At 35.2% G+C, this 21,093-nt stretch overlaps 1 protein-coding gene across 36 annotated transcripts in view; it reads left to right on the top strand.

Moving 5' to 3' along the window:
• CLASP2 (cytoplasmic linker associated protein 2) overlaps nt 1-21,093 on the top strand; it is a 219,624-nt gene that overhangs the window by 37,144 nt on the left and 161,387 nt on the right. For 23 of the 36 annotated variants that reach the window (XM_054552375.2, XM_054552380.2, XM_054552382.2 and 20 more), the window contains one exon: nt 11,196-11,266. In XM_054552375.2, the coding sequence (XP_054408350.1) occupies nt 11,196-11,266 (71 nt within the window). Of the gene's footprint in view, nt 1-11,195; nt 11,267-15,532; nt 15,719-21,093 lie in introns of those variants that run through there. The other 13 variants (XM_054552412.2, XM_054552418.2, XM_054552414.2 and 10 more) reach the window with 8 other exon arrangements.

The following is a 21,093-nucleotide window of genomic DNA, read 5'->3' on the forward strand; positions in this document are numbered from 1 at the left end:
ACTTTATTCTTTTTTTTTTTTTGAGCTGGAGTCTCACTCTGTCACCCAGGCTGGAGTGCAATGGCGCGATCTCAGCCCACTGCAACCTCTACCTCCCGGGTTCAAGCAATTCTCCTGCCTCAGCCTCCTGAGTAGCTGGGATTACAGGCACATGCCACCACGCCCAGCTAATTTTTGTATTTTTAGTAGAGATGGGGTTTCACCATGTTGGTCAGGCTGGTCTCAAACTCCTGACCTCGTGATCCGCCTGCCTCGGCCTCCCAAAGTGCTGGGATTACAGGCGTGAGCCACTGCACCTAGCTTTATTATTCTTAAATAGATTTTAATTTAATTTTTTTGAGACGAGGTCTTACTCCTGCCCAGGCTGGAATGCAGTGGTGTGACCACGGTTCACTGCAGCCTCAACCTCTTGGCCCCAAGCAATCCTCGCACTTCAGCCTCCTGAGTAGCTGGGACTACAGATGCACACCACAACACCTGGCTAATTTTTAAATTTTTTTTGTAGAGACAAGGTCTCCCTATGTTGTCCAGGCTGGCCTTTAACTTCTGGGCTCAAACAATTCTCCTGCCTCAGCCTCCCAAAGTTCTGGGATTATAGGCATGAACCACCATGCCTGGCTAGACTTTATTTTTAGAGCACTTTTAGGTTCACAGTAAAATTAAGTGAAGGTACAGAGATTTCCCATATACTCTGTCCCTATACATGCCTAGCCTCTCCCATTATCAATATTCCTCAACGGAGTGGTACATTTGTTATAACTGGTGAACCTACATTGACATATCATTATCACCCAAAGATTATAGTTTGCACTAGGGGTGACCCTTGGTGTTACATATTTTATGGGTTTGGACAGATGTATGACGTGTGTCCGCTATTGTAGTATCATACAGGATAGTTTTACTGCCTTAAAAATCCGTAATGTTTCACCTGTTTATCCCTCTTTCTGGCCTAACCCTTGGCAACATTCATCTTTTTACTATCTCCATATAGTTACATTCATACAATATGTAGCTTTTTCAAATTGGCTTCTTTCACTTAATAATACATATTTTAAGTTTTCTCCATGACTTTTCATGGCTTGATAGCTCATTTCTTTTTAGGGTTGAAAACTTTTCCATTATCTGGAAGTACCACAGTTTTTCCATTCTACTGTGGGATATCTAATTTGCTTCCAAGTTTTGGCAATTACTAACAAAACTGCTAAAAATGTGAGTTTGCAGGCTTTGTGTGGACATACATTTTTGTCTCTTTTGGGTAAATACCAAAGAATGCAATCACTGTGTTGCATGGTAAGAGTATGTTTAATTTTGTAAGAAGTTGCCAGACTGTGTTTCAAAGTGCTTGTACCATTTTGTATTCCCCAGCAGTGAAGGAGAGTTCCTATTGCTTCACATTCTCGCCAGGATTTGATCTTGTCAGTGTTTTGGGTTTTGGCCATTTTAACAGGTATTTAGTGGTATCATGTTTTAATTTTGCATTTCCCTGATGACCTATGATTTGGAGTACCTTTTTGTATGCTTATTTGCCATCTGTATATCTTCTCTGGTGAGATGTTTGTTCAGATCTTTTGCCCTTATTTAAAATGGATTGTTAACTTTCTTATTGTTGAGTTTTAAGAGTTCTTTTTTTATTTTGGGAAGCAGTCCTTTAACAGATATGTCTTCTGTAAATATTTTCTCCCACTCTGGCTTGTCTTCTCATTCTCTTGATGGTGTCTTTCAAAGAGAAGAAAGTTTTAATTTTAATGAAGTTCAACTTATCAGTTATTTCTTTCATGGTTCATGCTTTTGGTGTTGTATTTAAAAAGTCATCACCAAACCAAAGGTCAATTAAATTTTCTCCTATGTTATCTTCTAATAGTTTCATAGTTTTGCTTTTTATATTTAGTTCTGTGATCCATTTGAATTAATTTTTGGGAAGGATGTAGGTCTGTATCTAGATTCATGTTTTTGTTTGTGAATGTCCAGTTGACCTAGCACAGTTTTTTGAAGAAACTATCTTTTCTTCATTATATTGACTTTGTCCCTTTTCCAAAGATCATTTTTATCATATTTATGTGGTTCTCTTTCTGTTCCATTGATCCATTTGTCTGTTCTTTCACTAATACCACACTGCCCGTAGTTTTGTAAGTTAGGTAGTGTCAATCTTCCAAATTTGTTCTTTTCCTTTAATAATGTGTTAGCTATTCTAGATCTTTTGCCTCTCCCTATAAATTTTAAAATTGCTTTGTTGTTATCCACAAAACAACTTGGCTGGAATATTGATTGGAATTGCATTGAATCCATAGATCAAGTTGGGAAGAACTGACATCTTGAAAATATCGAGCCCTCCTATCCATGAATGTGGAATATGTCTCAATTTATTTCTTATTTTTTGGTTTCTTGCATCAGAGCTTTGTACTTTTCCTCGTAAAGTCTTACACTTATTTCGTTAGATTTATACCTTTATGTAAATCTGAGTTTTTGACCTGTATCATTTTCCTTCTCTCTAAAGAACTCCTTTTTAACATTTCTTGCACTACTGGCAACAAATTCCTTCAATCTTTTTTCAAGAAAGTCTTTATTTCTTCTTTACTTTCAAAGGATAATTTTACTGGGTATAGAATTCTAGATTGGTAGAAAAGAAAACTAAAAAGAATTGTAGATTAGTGTGTTTTTTCTGTCAACACTTTAAATATTTTACTTCACTTTCTTCTTGCTTGCACAAGGAGAAGTGGGATGTAGTTTTTATCTTTGCTCCTCTATAGGTAGTGTTTTTTTTCCCCTCTGGTTACTTTGATAATTTTTTTCTTTATTTTTGATTTACTATAGTTTGAATATGATATGTGTAAGTGTAGTTCTTTTGTCATTTGTTCTGCTTGGTGTTCTCTGAGCTTCCTGGATCTGTGGTTTGGTATCTGGCATTAATTTGGGAAATTCTCAGTGAGTATTGTTTCAAATACTTTTTTTCAAATACTTTTTCTGTTCTTTCTTGTTCTATTATCCCCATTAACATGTATGTTACATCTTTTATAGATGCCCCACAGTTCTTGGATAGTCTCTTCTGTTTTGTTTTCCTATCTCGTTTTTCTTTGCTTTTTCAGTTTTGGAGAATTCTATTGAGATTTCCTCAAGCTCAGAGATGCATCAGTGTGCAGTCTAGTAATAAGCCCAATAAGGACATTCTTTAATTTTATTAAGTTTTTCATCTCCAGCTTTTTTTTTTTTTTTGGTGCTTTGTTAGAATTTCTTTCTCTCTTCTTACGTATTTTTTTTTTTTTTCCTTTTTGGCATGCTATCTGCCTCATTCTTTGGAGCCCTTAGCTATTAATCATAGTTTTAAAAAAATTCCTGGTCTGGTAATTCCAACATACCTTCCATATCTGGGTCTGGTTCTGATACTTGCTCTCTCTTTTTTTTTTTGTCTTTTATAATGCCATGTAATTTTTTTTAATAGTTGGACATGATGTATCAGGTAAAAGGAACTACTTGAAACAGGCCTTTAGTAATGTGTTGGTAAGGTATGGGAGAGGAAGTGTTCTATAGTCCTATGAGTAGGTCTCTTTTAGTGAGCCTCTGTCTCTGGATTGTGAACTTCACAAATGTTCCTAAGTGTTTCCCACCCTCCTCTCACTTAGGTGGGACAGGATGGCTAGCTAGAGTGGGCTGGAATCATATATTTCCCTTTTTTTCATGTGGAAGGGTATAGGAGAGTGGAGTTTGGGATTTCCATTTCTCCACGTGGAAAACTAGAGCAGCAGGAGATGGGTATTTTCCTAGGTCAGTTAGGCTCTGATAAAACCCCAGCAGGTTAAGTCTAATTAAATAGTTTCACTTAAGGTCAGACATTTTTAAGGAGAACAGAATACACTCACATATTTCAAAATGGTTCTTTTTTGGTTCTCCCTGCTGGAAACATGATAGGATTTTACTCACTCTGAAAACCAAGTTGAACTCCTGGAGGTAAAACTCAAAAAGTGTGATCTCCCTTTGCACCACCATGACTGTGTCTCCTGGAGTTTTTAATTCTCAAGAGTTGTCCACTCTGAGCCTCCAGCAATTTGTTAACTACAGGTCAGGTTTTCCTACCCTGGCACTGGTTTTCACAGAGGTTTCTACTGATGGGTTATGCTCTGGTAAGTTGTGATTCTCTGTTTTCATCTCCCCATCTCTAATTTTTGGTGCGGCGGTTTGCCCTGTGACCTCACTTTTCTTACAGATCTAAGAAGAGTTGTTGATTTTGTAGTTTGTTTAACTTTTTACTTGTTCTTAGGGCAGAGTAGCAACTTTCCAAGCTTCTTACATATGAAAATCAGAGGCGGGAATTACTTTTTAAAAAAATGTTTTAAATGTTTATTCAGCTAGGAACTCCATACAGAAAAGTGCACGAATCATTAGTATACAAATCTATAAATTATAGCAAAGTGAATGCATGCGTGTATCCACCACACAGATGAGGTAGAACATTACAACATCCCAGAAGCCACCTCAAATCATTTTAAATGTTTACTTCTTCTCTTCCTAAAGGTAACCACAATCCTGACTTCTAACACCATAGTTTAGTTTTGCCTGTTTCTGAATTTTATATTAATAGAATCATATACTTTTTTGTGTTTGACTTCTTTTTGTTAAAATTATGTTTTTCACGTGTGTGTGTATGTGTGTATATATATGTGTGCATGTATGTGTGTGTGTGTGTGTATATAGATTCTTTGGGTTGTTGGATCCAGCTACAGTTCATTTTGATAGCCTTATAGTTTTCCATTGTATGAATAGACTATGAATCCAAACTGTAGATGGACATTTGCATTGTTTTTGGTTTACGGTTTTTATGAGTATGCTGCTAATAACTTTCTTGTATATGCTTTGTGGTGTACATACTAATTCATTCTTTTGGAGGCATTTAGTTGATATGGACAGTTTTCCAGAGTGGTTGTATCCCATTTTTATTATCACTGGTACTGTTTGCAAGTTTCCATTATTCTGCATATTCACCAATATTTTGTATTGTTAGGCTTATTTTTACTAATTTTAGGTTTTTAGTGGGTGTGGTGTTTCATTGTGGTTGTAACATGCATTTTTCTGATTACAAACAGAGAGAAGCACCATTTAATCTGGATGTCTTCTTTTGTGGTGTTCTTTTCAGGCCTCTTGCCAATTTTTTTTTTTAATTGAGTTCTCTTTTTAAAAACTTGATTTGTAGAACTTTTTTACATGTTCTGTATACAAGCCATTGTCAATGCTATATGCTTCAAGTATCTTCTCTCACTCTGTGACTTGCTTTTGTACTTTCTTGGTGATACCTTTTGATGTACATAAGTTCTTAATTTTAATGTAGTTCTTAGTCATTTTCTTTATGAGTAGAAATTTCTGTGCCCCGTTTATGACATCTTTGCTTACCCTAATGTATGAAGACATTCTTGTATGTAATTGTCTTAAAGTTTTATTCACATTTAGATCTATAATCCACTTGGATTTGTTTGTTTGTTTGTTTGTTTGTTGGCAAATGCAATGATAAAAGACTTCAGGTAAAAATTTTTTTCATGTGGATACTCACTTGACCCAACACCACTTATTGAAAACATCTTTCTTCATTTCTTATTTTGTTATAAATTAAGTGTGCACATATGTGCTTAGAATTTTTGCATCTATGCTCAAAATGACGTTGACCTATAATTTTCCTTTCTTCTTGATTTATATCTTTTGTTAGTAATGTTACTTGTTAGAGGAAACTCTTTATTTGATTTTCCTCTCATCAGAATTAACCTCATAGGGGTTTTATCATATACAGGTAGCTAATACTTTAATGTTCATACTGAAATAGGCCAATGACTTATTACCCCTAGCCGTTCTTACCATTTCTCCCTCCTCGAAGTGGGTAGTCACTTGGCAGATGAAGACTCTGAGACCCAGAGCAGTGACAGCTAGTCAGTAAGAGGTTGATGGCTTCCTGACACGCAGTCCATTGTTCTTTCTTCCATGCTGTGCTTGTGTCATTCTCCTTGGTGATGCTTCTTTAGCAGGTAGTAGGCAGTGGAGGACTCTGTGTGGGTACATGAGCTTTGCTTTTCAAACATGCAGAGTGTTTTCTATTCTTGACGCCTGTGGCCTCATTATTTTATAGGTAGTATTTCGAATTCTCAAAATAACAACACATATTAAAGAGATCTTAAACTTCTGTAAGTTAAAGCGTAGATTAATTTTGGTTTACACCTTTCTTCAGACTATTGTTCCACTATTTCCCTTTTTCCACTACCATATATTCTCAAGAGTTTATACTGAATATTACATTCATTTGAAACAAGTATTCTTTTGTTATAGTGATCAAATTCTAACTTTAATGTTTAGAAGGCATAGTTTTGATTCTCAAATACTGCTCCCTTTATGGTTTCCAAATTTTCTGTTGGATATAGCCCTCTAAGGTTAAAGTTTGTTTTTGCCCACTCTTAAATTTATATCAGAACCATTCTTCTTTGTTAAAACAACTAAATTTAAGTATGGTTCAGAAAGACATTAAGTCAAATAGTTTTTTGTTTTGTTTTGTTTTGTTTTTTTTGAGTTGGAGTCTCACACTGTCACCCGAGCTGGAGTGCGATGGCACGACCTCAGCTCACTGCAACCTCTGCCTCCTGGGTTCAAGCAATTCTCCCAAGTAGCTGGGTTTACAGGCCCCTGCTACCACACCGGGCTAATTTTTTGTACTTTTAGTAGAGACGGGGTTTCACTATGTTGGCCAGGCTGGTCTCTAACTCCTGACCTTGTGATTTGCCCACTTCAGCCTCCCAAAGTGCTGGGATTACAGGTATGGGCCACTGCTCCCAGTGAAGTCAAATAGTTTTAAAATAATACTTAAACAATTTTTTTCTATCAAATATTTTTTAAAAGGTAAGTTCTGGTAGTATGGTACTAGCATAACACTAGATATAGATCAATGGAACTATACTGAAATAAACTCATATTTTTGGTCTGTTGATTTTTGTCAGAGGTGCCAAGACCATTTAATAGAGCAGGAAAGAATAGTGTTTCAACAGTGGTGCTTTATAAACTGGATATCCCCATGCAAAAGAATGAAGTTGCAACTCTTCCTCATTCCACACCCAAAAATTAACTCAAAATGGATCATACAACCAAATTTAAGAGCCAAAATAATAAAACTCTTAGAAAACACTAGGCAATGGTTTCTTAGATACAACACCAAAACACAAGCAACCAATGGAGAAAAATAGATAAATTGGATATCATCAAAATTAAAAACTTATGCTTCAAGGAACACCATCAAGAAAGTAAAAGAAAACTCATATTATGGGAGTAAATACTTGCAAATCAAATATCCTTTTTTTTTTTTTTTTTTGAGATAGTCTCACTCTGTTACCCAGGCTGGAGTGCAGTGACACGATCTTGGCTCACTGCAACCTCCACCTCCCTTCAAGCAATTCTCCTGCCTCAGCCTACTGAGTAGCTGGGATTATAGGTGCACACAACCATACCCGGCTATGTTTTGTATTTTCAGTACAGATGGGGTTTCACCATGTTGGCCAGGCTGGTCTTTAACCTTTGACCTCGAGTGATCCGCCTGCCTCGGCCTCCCAAAGTGCTGGGATTACAGGCATGAGCCACCATACCTGGCCCAAATCAACTATCTTATAAGACACATATCTTGACTGTTATAAAGGGCTCTTTACAACTCAATAGTAAAAGGACAGATAACCCAATTTTTAAAACAGACAAAATATTTGAATTTCTTCAAAAAGAATATACAGATGGCAATAGCACATAAAAAGATGTTTAACACCGTTTAACCATGAGGGAAATACAGATCAAAACTATTATACACCCCCAGGATGACTAAAATAAAAACTGATAGACAATAACAAATATTGATGAGGATGTAGAGCAATTGGAACCCTCATACATTGCCATTGGGAATGTAAAATGGTGCAGCAACTTTGGAAACAGTTTGTAATTCCTCAAAATGTCAAACATAGAATTACCATATAACCTAGTAATTCCATTCCTAGCTGTATATGCAAGTGATATGAAAACATTCCTCACAAAAACCTACACACAGGTGTTCATAACAGCATTATTTGTAATAGCCAAAAAATAGAGACACCCCACATCTACATATGTCCATTACTTGGTGAATAGATAAACAAAATGTGGTAAATCCATACGATGGAATATTATTTGGTCACAAAAGGGATGACTGATACATCATGCATCAACCTTGAAAACATTCATGAAAGAAGCCAGTCACAAAAGGCCACATATTGTATGATTCCATTTATATGAAATGGCCAGATATGGCAACTCATAGGCTAGATATAGTCTTTAGAGAAAGGAAGTAGATTAGTGTTTGCCTAGGACTGGAGAGATCAGGGTAAATGGGGAATGATTGCTAATGGGTATGTGGTTATTTTGTGGGGTGATGAAAATGTTCTAAAATGGATTATTTGGTTGCACAACTCTGCAGATATACTAAAAATCATTATATTGTACAGTTTGAAGAGGTGAATTGTATGGTATTGAATTCTATCTCAATAATACTGTTATTTTAAAAAGATAAAGTCTGAGATACCTAATTGTCTCTTTCATGTTATACTTGGGATTTACTATTCTTATTCTAAACTTTTAAGTCTGGACTTTGGTTAGAGTTGCTTTTCTAGTTCTGTCCTCCTTACCCTATGAGTTAGAACCTTCCTAATGCTTTACTGGCCTCTATCCTTATCCTAAGTCAGAACCTTCCTGGAGCTTTGTAGGCCTCCTAAACTGTGTTTATAATCTTTTGGACAATCCAGTCTCTGTTGTATTTTTCTTCCATTGAATTTCCTAATTTCTTCCCCTGAATTACTGTTCTTTCTGCTCTTAAATTGTTTATTTGTTCCTTTTTTCACCAAATTGTATGTATAATAATCATCTATTATAGATGCGTTTGTTTTTCTAAAATAAGTGTATAGAGTTTAATGAGGGGGTTGGAGGGATTCAGTGAGGGCCACGTAGAAAATTATACTGTGTTTGTTGTTTTGTTTGCTTTAAAGATAAGTTGTGAACTTCTCCTTTATAACATTTTGAACAGGTGACTAAAATATTTTTAATAAATACCAAACAAAAGTCAGATGTTAATTTTACTTGAAAGTTGGTAAAGTGAGAATCATTAGAAGGAAAGAGTGACTGAGGAGAGAGAGTAGAACAGTCATAGGAAGAGTGTATAGAGTAACTGAAGAGCTGGCAGCAAGGTTAATGCTGTGAGGTAATCCTCTACTCTGTGTGTCTTTCTTAGCCCAACCCAGTCCCAAAAGACCTTTGGGTGATACCTTCTACTCTGGCCCCTTTTTCTTCTTTTCCCCTCCCCTCCTCTCTCCCATATTCGTATTATATTTGCCTGCTATTTCATTTGAACTCTCTTCCACTAAAGCTGCTTACATCTAGATTCCTGTCTCCATGTGTTATCTGCCTTACCTTAATTCCTTGCCAACCCACTTCTCTTTCTGAGCTTTCTGTCCTAAATTTTTTACTCCTGTTCTTCTAATCTATAGCCAAATGTTATGCCCCTTCATGTCTTGTTCTGCTTTTTCTCAAACAGCTCTCTGAAATCCTTTCCTTTCTTTCTTTTTTTTTTTTTTTTTTGAGACAAAATGTCGCTCTGTCACCCAGGCTGGAGTGTGCAGTGTCAGGATCTCGGCTCACTTCAACTTCTGTCTCCCAGGTTCAGGTGATTCTTGTGCCTCAGCCTCCCTAGTAGCTGGGACTACAAATACGTGCCACCACGCCCAGCTGATTTTTGTATTTTTGGTAGGGATGTGTGTTTTGCCATGTTGGCCAGGCTGGTCTTGAACTCCTGTGCTCAGGTGATCTGCCCTGCTTGGCCTCCCAAAGTGTTGGGATTATAGGCATGAGCCACCACGCCCAGCCTCCTTTCTGAGGTTCCAGCCTCCAATTCCAGTGCTTCCTTCTATCTTATGTCCACCTCTTGTGTCTGGGCAACCTGCTTGGTGTCTGTCCAACCCTCCAGAATATACTACTCTGTAGGATAAAGAGACCTGTGTCTTTGAACTGAAATGCTTTCAATATGTAAATAGTTGTATTTGTTGAATTTATTGTAAGTAGGAGGTGATGTTAAGGTTTAGAAATCCTATTATAATGAATTCCTAGGAGATTTCAACTAAAAAAAAATTTTAGTTCTTACTGAAATAAGCCAATAATTTATTTCAAAAAGTATCTGTATCTATAATTTACTGGTAAGAAATGACCACGATGAGGACCAAGGCTTAAGTAAGGTTTTAGGAAATGAAATTGTGACACATATATATGGGTAAGTCAGAGAAGAACGTTTGGCAACTAAAGGCAGTATGTCAGTGACCCTCCTCTCTTCCCCAGTTCTCTAAGTCACAAATTTAAGAATGAATCATAGCACAATATATTGGAACAGGAAAGAAAAGCAAACTTAAAAAAAAGTGCTGACAGTGTTATCCCATTTCACTCTGAAGAAAATTTGTATATGAATATAAAAGTATCAGAAAGGATACAGTTGATAAATACATTCTCTGAATGATAGAAATGTGGTTTTTTCTTTGTTCCTATTGATATTTCCTAATTTTCTTTTATAATGAGTGTACATTACTTCTGTAATAAACACATTTTTAACTAAGAAAAGTGATAGCAGAAGTGCAGAAAGTGTAATTATCCTGAATATAAAATTAGAAGCACCAGTGGAATTGGTATTGTATGAAAATAGTCGTGTGAAACAGGGATAGCATCCAGATTATCAGTGATATTAGCCATCTCTTTAGTTTTTGATATTTTATATTTTATTGTTTTTATGTTTGCCTTAAGTTACTTTGGCATGATTTTTATGTGCCTTTAAAAGATGTCTTGATGACTGAGTAGACTTATTATGAGGTTGAAACTAGGATATTTTTGATGGATTTGGAGAAATGATTTTATGATGAAACATGAGAAACTGCTTTGTGTAAAAATTGTCTTTTCACAAACACACCTGCAAATATGTAGAGTCCTACCTATATGTGACTTCTTTCAACTGAAGAGAGATGGGTTTTGTGTCTTCTTTCAGTGAGTTAATTGTGAAAGAGAGTTGTATAGAAAACTAGCTGAATCTCTACAATTGTTTTTTCTAAGGGAGTGGTGAAGGAAATTGTTTCTATTTAATCTATATGTTAAAAAAAATCAAACAAACCCAATTTATTCTTTATTCCCAGATTAGAAATGATATTTGCCAAATTTGATGAAGTGCAAAGTTCAGGCGGTATGATTTTGAGTGTCTGCAAAGGTAAGAGTAATTAAGCTCTCAAACATTTCTAAGACTATTTAGCAAAGTTTTAGGCACTAAAATGTATTATATCACTGATTCAAAAGAGTTGATTTTGTGGCTTGAAAACTTAGTTGAGATATAATAACAAAATATTTACATCCTGCTGATAATTATCTATCCTCTGATTCTTTTGGAGTGAGTGGAAATTTAATAGTGGGTCAGTTATGTAAAATGATACTGTTCTTTTTTTTTTTTGGTGATACTGCCTTATTTTTTGTGTCTTCTGGGTTGAGGTATGATGACCCTCTTGCCCTCCATTTTCCATGTGTAAAATGTGTTTTTATACCTAGAATAATTGTTTTACTTAGTTGTCTTTAATAGAAATTGTGGGGTTGATGGGTTCTATGTACAGACTATAAGAGATGATACTGATCAAGAGACTCATACACAGGAACTTCACTAGCATAATCACCTTGGGCTTAAGTAGAATGAGACCAAGTTGGAATTCAGGGAGGTTTGGAGTTAATATCTGGTATTGATTTGATTTTTGTGGTTCCTCTCCTTTTTGTAAAGTTGATAAATTATGTTTAGCTTTGTTGGGTAGCATTTACCTACACTTGAGACTTCAAATATTAATTAGCCATATATGTAAAGAATATATTCTATTTCCAAAGATAATATAGGTTGCTTTTCCACCTCGTAAAGTAGTTTCATATTAAAGAGAGTGTGGTTAGTTTAGTAATATAAATGATGTTGGAGTAAAAATTTGGTGTGTGAATTTATAGTCAAATAATAGGAAAACTAGTTACTAATATAATTTAGTTACCCTTCTTTGGGTTAAACCAAGACTGAGGATGTGTTGCAGGAAGTCAGATGGAGTGAGTGAGTGTTAGAAAGATTGTGTTTACCTACATCTAAACTTAGTTCCAGAAGCATAAATTGACTTCAGTGCTACCAGTCCTCACCTTGAATGCCAGAAGATTCTCACTTCACTTCTCTGAATAGAAAGTGTTTTAAGTATCTTCTCCTTATTTTTCTAGCAGTTACCTCTGTCAATTTCTGTAGAAACCAGAAACAGTAGGAAGAGATTTGACAAGATGCTTGAACTTGTGTGTTTTCATAACATGATCGTTTGTGTATTTCAGACTAAGTAGTTACAACTCTAAGGAAAAAAAAGTAGAATACCTATAAAATCTAAGGTATTCATTGCTTGGATATGGTTTATTTCGAAAGCACTGTTATTCTTGTATTTTGTGACATTATTTCTGTTACCTTCAAAATAGAGCTTTTTTGTTTCTTATTCTTTAGTTCCCATTCCTTTTTCTCTTGTTTATCACTCCATAAACAGAGAGGTTTGGAGTTAGTCTCTGGCATTTATTTTTTTTGAACAAGACTTCAAATATTGTTTGCATTGATGATTACAGTCTGAATATTGCAAGTATGGTCAAATGTGAAGGTTAAAGTCATATTGGTCATAATGTTTTTGATGTTAATATGCTGTCACTGAAAAATTCCTTAATGAATTAACAAGAGGATGCTAGAAGAAGGAAACCTATTTATCACGTTGGAAAATCCCAGGGCCCAGGCCTCCTCTTCCCTGTTTTTATTCTCTCTTTCTTAGTGATCCAACCCCACCCAAAGGCTTTAAATGATAACTCTTTGCTAATGATTCCCAGTATGTAGTTCTAGCCATCATTCATCTCTGCTTTGGGTTAGGTCTAGACTTGGTAGCCTGTGGCCTTGATGACGTTTCCATTTGGCTGCCTAATAGGCATTTCAAGCTTACTGTGTCCAAAAATGAAACCCTGTTATCTTTTCTTGCCCCTCAGATCTGTTCCTTCTCCAGTCTTAGCCATTTTAGTCAGTGGCACCATAATCAGCTCAAGCTAGAAACCTGACTTGATTTCCTATTCTAACTGATCAAACATTTCTACTTCTGAAATACTAACCTATCCCAAATTTGCTTATTTTTTCCATCTCCACCGCTAATAGGCTCTCTAAATCTCCTTTAGCTTTTGCCTGGACTACTTCTGTAGACTTCTGTTCAATGTTTGCCCCCAGGAATCCATTTGCTACTCAGAAATCATAGGGATCTTCTTAAAATGTAAATTAGATCATGTCACAACAGGAAGAAGATAATGAAATTTCTCCCCTTAAGGAGCCTATAATCTAGTGATGGAGATAGATCATAAACAAGTAAATAAATGGATATACAATATGGTTACAGTTGGTAATGGAGGAAATATAACTACTCCTTGTTTAATGAGTTTAAATTATTCCTAAATACCCTGCTGCCAAGTGAAAGACCATTAGATGAAAAAATTATTTTCACCAGTATTAATGAGAAAAATTATGGTGTGTTTCCTCCCAGCCCATGATACTTGAGTAGTTTTCCCAGGTAGAAAAATATATCAATTGAATACTGAAAACAAATTTTTATAAGTAACAATTTGAAGGGAAATTGTACATAAAGTAATATCATGGAGTTTAATTCAACTTCTTCTTTATTTCTGCACAGTTTTTCCCACAAAATTTTCAGGCCTTTGTTGATTCATTTTTATTGCACACTAAAACTAAAACTAAAACTGAAACTGTAAATAAAGTGATAGAAACAGGAAAACATTTTAGGACAGAGTAAAGGCTCAGCATGAAATCTTGTGGAAATAGTTCATGCACACAAAGAGCTGTTGAAGATACTACCTTTTCTCTCCCTCACTTGGTGCATTTATGCAAAATAAATTGTTTTGGGTCTATCCAAAAATTGCGCGCAATTCAAATTTGTTCCACCTGATATTCTGTGACCAGAAACTATTATGGTAAACAAAATGTTTTGGTGTGTCTTTGCCTGAAACCATAATAATGACACGTCACACATCTTACAGTATATTGATTTAGAGTGTTTCGTGATGAAAAAAATCATTTTACTAAATACAAGAAACCAAAGGATTTGTTGTAAAGGTGATATAACTTTTTTATAGCTAAAAGTTGTCATCTGAACAGTCATTAAGTGAGTTAATAGAGTATTTGATAGTTTTTTGAACCCAACTTGTTATATTATAAACGTATGTTAGGCAGAGTCCCTAAGTGCAGTAGAATTAGCTCTTCTATTAGAAGAAAACTGGATTTAAAATCTGTCAGATCGTGACTAGAAGGAGGGAACACCAGCCCTGTAGGAAAGAAAAGACTGAAAGTTGGAGGCCCCCTGCAATTATGGCAGGCTCTGGTGTCGTTATGGAGCTTTCTAGACAGTCTCCTGCGCAAACCAAGGATGTAAACACTAACAGTGTTGGTGGCTGTAATTGCAAATCCTTTTCTCTTTCACTGTGAAAAAAACTACGCATAATTCTTATTTGTCGAGTGTGTGTTTAGGACCTAATGCAGTCTTGGCCATGCAATCATTGTAGAGTATTTTCTGGCTTCTCTGTTTGAAACAGTTGCTAGGAAAAGAATTGTTCTTGGAGGCTGGCAATAAAATAAAGCCTGGAAATGAGGTTTTAAAATTACCTTAATATTTGGCTTCTATGAGTCAATAAGATAACTTCCAGTCTAGTTTTGTATATTTTTATAACATACCCTTTGATGAAAAGCAAAGCAGCTCTTTTCTTTGGTTGATTTTTAAAATGTATCTGTTTGTGATCATGAGCTCCAGGGCCTGCCTTCAGAGCTTGACAATGTGCTGATGGTTGTGCAGCTTGGATAGAGGGTGCTCTGCGCCCCTGCAGCTGCGCATTGGCTAGGTTCTGTCTCCACCAGAAGCAAGCTTTGTTCCGTGTGGCCCTGCTGTCCGCACACAGAGCAGCCTTTGATGGGCTGCCTTTGACGTGATTTGTTTACGGCAGCCAGAAATGCTTCCTGCATAATGAGAGCAGTTAATCATGGAAACTGGGCTATTCCTGTTTGTGCACTTCTAGCAATCTTCTGTTGTAAATATTAAAAGGTAACGACAAAAGGATGAAAACCTTTTTAAAAAGGCGCAAATCAGTTAATCCATCAGATCATGTGATTGCTACTGATTACATGGATATCTTTAGGGAAGCAGAAAATGATTGCTGAACACATGCCTTGTGTTTTGATGATTGCATTAAAAGTCCCCCAGCGGGATGGCATTTATTGGCTCTCAGAGCTTTTCTTAGATTAAATTTCAGGCAGCCAGTACAAGGAGAAACATCATAACCTGTATCCAACAGCATATGTGCAGCTAAAGAGTAATCTTAATCAAGTCCTTCTAGGCTCTGCTAAATAAACGAGGGTTTTCAGCAAGACCCCAGACTTTTATTTTGAAGTGGAGTAGCAGCTGTTGGCTATTGCGGTGCAGAGCTGCAGCGAGGCCTGGGTCACACAGTGCTCCGGGTGTCTGCAGGCTGCAGGCCGAGCCCAGTGGCGCAGGCACTGAGCTGTACTTATTTGCTGTGCTATTTGACCTCTTGGTTTGAGAGAGCTCCCTGGACCATCTAATGGCTATGGGAGATGGTGAGTAAGATTATTTTTCTTCTTTTGCTTGTGTTATACACTTCCTTTTAAGGTGACGATCATTTGCTGTGTAAGAAATATATTTCTCCCTAAAGAATGAAGGACACTTGTGTGTTTTTGTGTGTGTACACTTGTGTGTGCATTTATGCATGTGTGTGCATGTTATTTGACATCTTTTTTCACTTGATGTATCTATGTGGGATCTGGCAGGCATAAGGTGACAATTTACCTTGCAACCCAAGCAAGCTTCAGTCTTGGTGGTAGATACGAAGGGATATTGGAAGAAACGTGGAATATGTGCAGAAGCTTAGAGGAAGAACATTGCCTTTGGAGGAATGACAGATTTTGGCAGGAAGATTTGACTAGCTAGCTTGATGTCCTTCCTGTTGTATTTGACACAAGTAGAATTCTGTGGAAATAAAATATTTAAAGAAGCAAAATGGCTTGCCATGGGCATTATTTTAATTCATATGATTGTTAATTGTCAGTGTCCCAACATTTTTCTAGAAAATATTTAGCCTTTTAAGATTATGCACAGGGTATAATTTGATTAAAAATTGATTTTGCCAGTGTTTTAGTTTGGTAAGGATAATTTTAAAAACACATTATTTCTATAATGCCTAATAGTTCTCCAAAGCACTTTTGTATACTTAATATATATTAACTCCTCAGGTGTGAACAACTCTGTGAAGTGTTCAGAGTGTTTTGGTATTTCCATCTTACAGATTGGGAAACTGAGACCTGCTGAGACAATATGTCCGAGATCCAGGCACAGAAAGCAAATCAGTACCAAATCTAGGGTCCCAAATGTGCATCTGGTATTTTCCATTATAACACTTAATACTTGAGCTTTTTTTCTTTTTTCATTACACCTTTTTTTGTTATGAGGCCTAGAGATATACTTTATAATCACATCAACATCACAGATATGTATGAAGGGAAACCTGAGATTCCTCAAAAATGTTTTGGGTGTTTTTTTGCTAGGTTCTTAAGGAAGACTGGTCCATATCTGGAGGTTTTAACTCTTAACAGTTTCAGCCTTCCTTTGACTATGTATGTAGTGAACTCTTCTAAGAAGTACCCCTAGGGGCTATGAGAGATAGGATACAAATATATCAAAATGATGGTGTTGGTAGATAGTCATTTAAACTATTATGTACATTTAAATGGAAATCTGATAGAAAATTTGGTTTGGCATATCATTATGATTTATTCCAAGAATTTATGTAACTATTTTATATGTTCTTATGGAAATAAATGAGAAAATAATTTTTCAACTACCAATTTTTAAGACAAAAGCAGGATTAACAAATAAGTTCTCATATACTTAAGGGCATTGCCAAGTTTCTTCCTTTTTTAAAAAAAACAAACAAACCTAATTTGTAGATAATCCTAAATGTTGCATTTGGTGTGGGCCATATCCAGATTTTATTTTATTTCTTAAACATTTTAGGTTCAATGGTTATAGTTTTATATTTACTTAGTTTTTCTTTTTGCAAATAATACATAACATTTGAACTGTTGAAGAATATATTGACTAGTTTTTAAAAAGTAACAACCTCTGACAAAGATCAGAGGATAACATTTCAGCTAATTCTCTTCTTTAAAAATATATACCTTTATAAAAAATTTAAACAATAAAGATATGTGTGTAGTAATAGGCTGTCTTGGGATTTATATAGTTCGTAACAGTTTGATATATACTCCTGCATATTAGTCTTTGTCACATCCAGTACACATACACTATACCAGAATCATGTAAACATATAAAACATGAACATATAAAACAAATGGATTATACTGCCCCTACCTGATGTTTTTTAATTATGAACTTAATACACAAATGTCATTTCCCTTTCAAAATTCAAACAATAAAGGTAAAGCAAAAATCCCTTCAAAACCACCTTCAAGCCCCGAGCCCAGGTGTAAACAGAGGAGAACACTTTTATTAATATGTAGCATGTCTTTTTCTACCTGTTACTGTGCCTTTACATACATGTTAAGTATCAAAGTATATAGTTTTGCTTTGACTGTTTACATAAATGATACCATTCTGAATGTAATTTTTCCATTTGCTGTGTTTACTCAGTATGAGATGGAGCTTTTTAAAAAAATACCATCATGTGTTATTTTGCATCATTTTTTTAAACAGTTGCATAGTATTCTATAATATGGACATATCATAACTATTTTATCTTCTATGGAAATTTGTTTACTATATATAATTTTTCTAAATGGTTCTAAAATAAGCACCTTTGTACAAACCACATGTGTTTGTGTATACACCCACATATATATTTCTTAAAATAGTCTGGACGTGGAATTTCTGCATCAAAGTTTTCATTCATTTTAGAATTGTGTTAGGTATAGCTAATTTTCTCCAAAAGAGACTTTACCACATACACCCCCACCAGCAGTGTCTGCTGTCCTACATTCTTTTCAGTTCTGGTTATTATTAAAATTTGTCTATCAGATGCTTGAAAAATATCTCACCCTTTATAAACATCTATGCTTTCTGATAAGATTGATCACCTTCATGTGTTTGGTTATTTATATTTCCTTTTCTGTAGATGCCTTTCAGCATTGAAGCCAACTTTTTGGTTGTTTGACCTTTTTTGTTGTTATTTATACTTGCTTTTTATATATTCCAGTTATTAATCTATTATCTATTGAATATGTTATGTAAGCTTAACTTCAAGACCATGTGAAAGATTTCATTAGCAGTTTTATTTCTAGGCAAACTTGGGTTTGTGAAGCACTATAATGGCTTTCACTTAAGAATTGGGGGTGGGTTTGGGGGGCTTTTCAATTTAGTTGTCCTCACCCTTACCCATGAATATTAAACCAAGTAGTAAGATAATCATGCAGTAGCTCTGGGCAGTCAAACCAGATAGAGTTAAAAACCTGTAGGATTATTATGTGGTGCTGAGCCCTGCAGTCTGCCTCAAAAAGCGGGCAAGAGGAATTTGGCCTTTTGTTGTTATGCTGCAGAGTGGCTGGAAAGAAGTAAGGTTTTGTTGTAAATAGATTCTTTCTAAACTTTTAACATTTCAGCACAGTCTATTATTCCAAAAATGAGTCTTTAAAAATATATATAAAAGTGATGATATAACCATGGCTTTCTAGAGACCAGCCTTCTGGGACTACATCAAACTAATATATAACTTGGTATATATATATATATGTATATAACTTGATTTACAATTGTTTATAGAACAATAGCAATAAATTAATACTAAATAGATCTCTCTTCCTCCGTGCTGTTGAATATTCTTTGTGATACACTGGGATTGGGTAATTTAAATTAATGAAAGAAAGCAACCATTTGACTTACTGGCAAGAAGGCTAACTTTTCTTGTAGGGACATTGATAGAGGGAAAAGAAGTCTATAAGGTGAAAAAGTAAATTACAAGAGACAGAAGATAGGGCATTAGCAGTAATACGGGCAGTAAGTAGCAGGCACTAAGATTGAATATAGACAATGACTAAAATAAAGCCACCCTATGGTACCTTCCTGCTGTAGCCATTGAAGGTGTTGTACAACCATCCTGTGTTTTAGGTCTGTGTTAAGGGCATCTAAGTGCATATACTGTACCTTTGCATAAATAGTATCCTTCTAAGGCAGTCTCATTTAACCCCTTGGGTGCAGGGGTTTGCGCACCAATAGTAACATATCCTCAAACCTGATGTTGCTAATAAACTTGAATCTTCAAGGAAAGGTTTACATGTTTTCATTGTACATATAGAATAGTACAATTGATGTTCTTACAGCTGCAGTAGGCTAAACTGTCTTGAAAATTTAAGTACTTGAAATGACAAATTTGTAAAGGTTCTAAATAAACCTGATTCTGAACCTCATTTATTATTTAGTTTGATGTTATGGCTATTATGGCATGTGTTATTTAATTTCATTAATACCAAATAATGGTTTAAATTGTGATTGTCCCGTTACTTCATTGGACTGTTCAAAGTCTTGAATTTTTAAAGGACCCCTTTAAATAAAACGGCAAAAGTCTTCAAATATATTTTTAACTAGTTATATCTACCTAGAAATTTCAAGATACTTTATCAAATATCTTGGCCTCTATTAAACTTTGTATAGAACCGACTTTATTTCTTATAAATAAAATAGTTAACTAAGGTTGTGCTGCTGAGAATACTGCATCTTCATGTGAATATTAAAATATAGCCAATTGTCTTATTTTTGAAGTGCTTGAATTTTCAATTTCTAATAATTTTACTAAATTTTTTCATTTTAGTTTAAATTGAAGATGTTTTAAATTTTTACTATTTGATTATTTTACTTCTGAAAGCTTGTGATTTTCTTTAGCTCTGGGAAGTATTCTCCTATTATTTTTTCGTAAGCTTTTCCCCTTTATTAGTTTAGTCTTTTCTTACCTAATTGTTATTCAGATATTGAACTTCCTGGGTTGATCCTCTGTCTTTTATGTTTTGTCTCTGCTTTCAAGTTTTATGTCTTTCTCTTATTCCATATTCTGGGAGATATCCTTGACTTTCTCACCCAATCCTTCTATTAAATTTTAACTTTGACAAACAAAAGTTTAAATGTGTCCAAGAACTTGCTTTTTCCTTTTTCCGTGGTTCCATTTCCACAAAATCCTGTGTGTGTGTGTGCGCGCATGTGCACATTTGTGTGTAAAATGTTGTGTTCCCTGAATCGGGGATGGGAAAGAGTTTAATAAAACAATTCCGTAGATTTTCAGTTGCTTCTTGTGCTCATCCCTGTACTTTCTGGCTTAGAAATAGTCACTTCTCTGTTATTCTGCAAGGTAGATAAATTCTCTGCTGTTTTAGCTTCTGAGAATCACAAGTTGTGGCTTTACTGTGGTATTAATGGTGTTATTCTTCAGTAGCTGTTCTTTCTTTTCTTTTTTTTTTTTTTTTTTGACAGTTCAGAGCAAAGGGAATGTGCCTTCTTTTTTCGCATCTTTTAAGAATTCATTGTGATCTTTTAGATGCTGATTTCACATATTCCACCCTCATCTTATTTTCTTTACCCTTTTGAGTTATTTTATTGGGATTCCAGTGCAGGATTTTAAGCAAGGGAGTAAAGTGATTAAAATTATTATAATTTTTTAATGAAGCATTTCAGACATACCCAGAAATAGTATTATAATGAATTTCCATTACTACTTATCATCCAGTTTCAAGAAATTATCAATACATGACTAGTATTTATTCATCTATATCCCTACCCCATTTTTTCCCCAGCCCTGCTATCCTGCTGGACTAAGATGTGTGTGTATGTGCACATGGTACTCATCATGTATATCAAATAAAGTGTCTTTTAGAAAGACAGTTAAAATACTATTTTCACACCTAAAAGTTTAACCCTTAGTGTCAAATAATGTGTT

The sequence above is a fragment of the Pongo abelii genome, chromosome 2 (assembly GCF_028885655.2).
Source record: "Pongo abelii isolate AG06213 chromosome 2, NHGRI_mPonAbe1-v2.0_pri, whole genome shotgun sequence".
NCBI lineage: Eukaryota > Metazoa > Chordata > Mammalia > Primates > Hominidae > Pongo > Pongo abelii.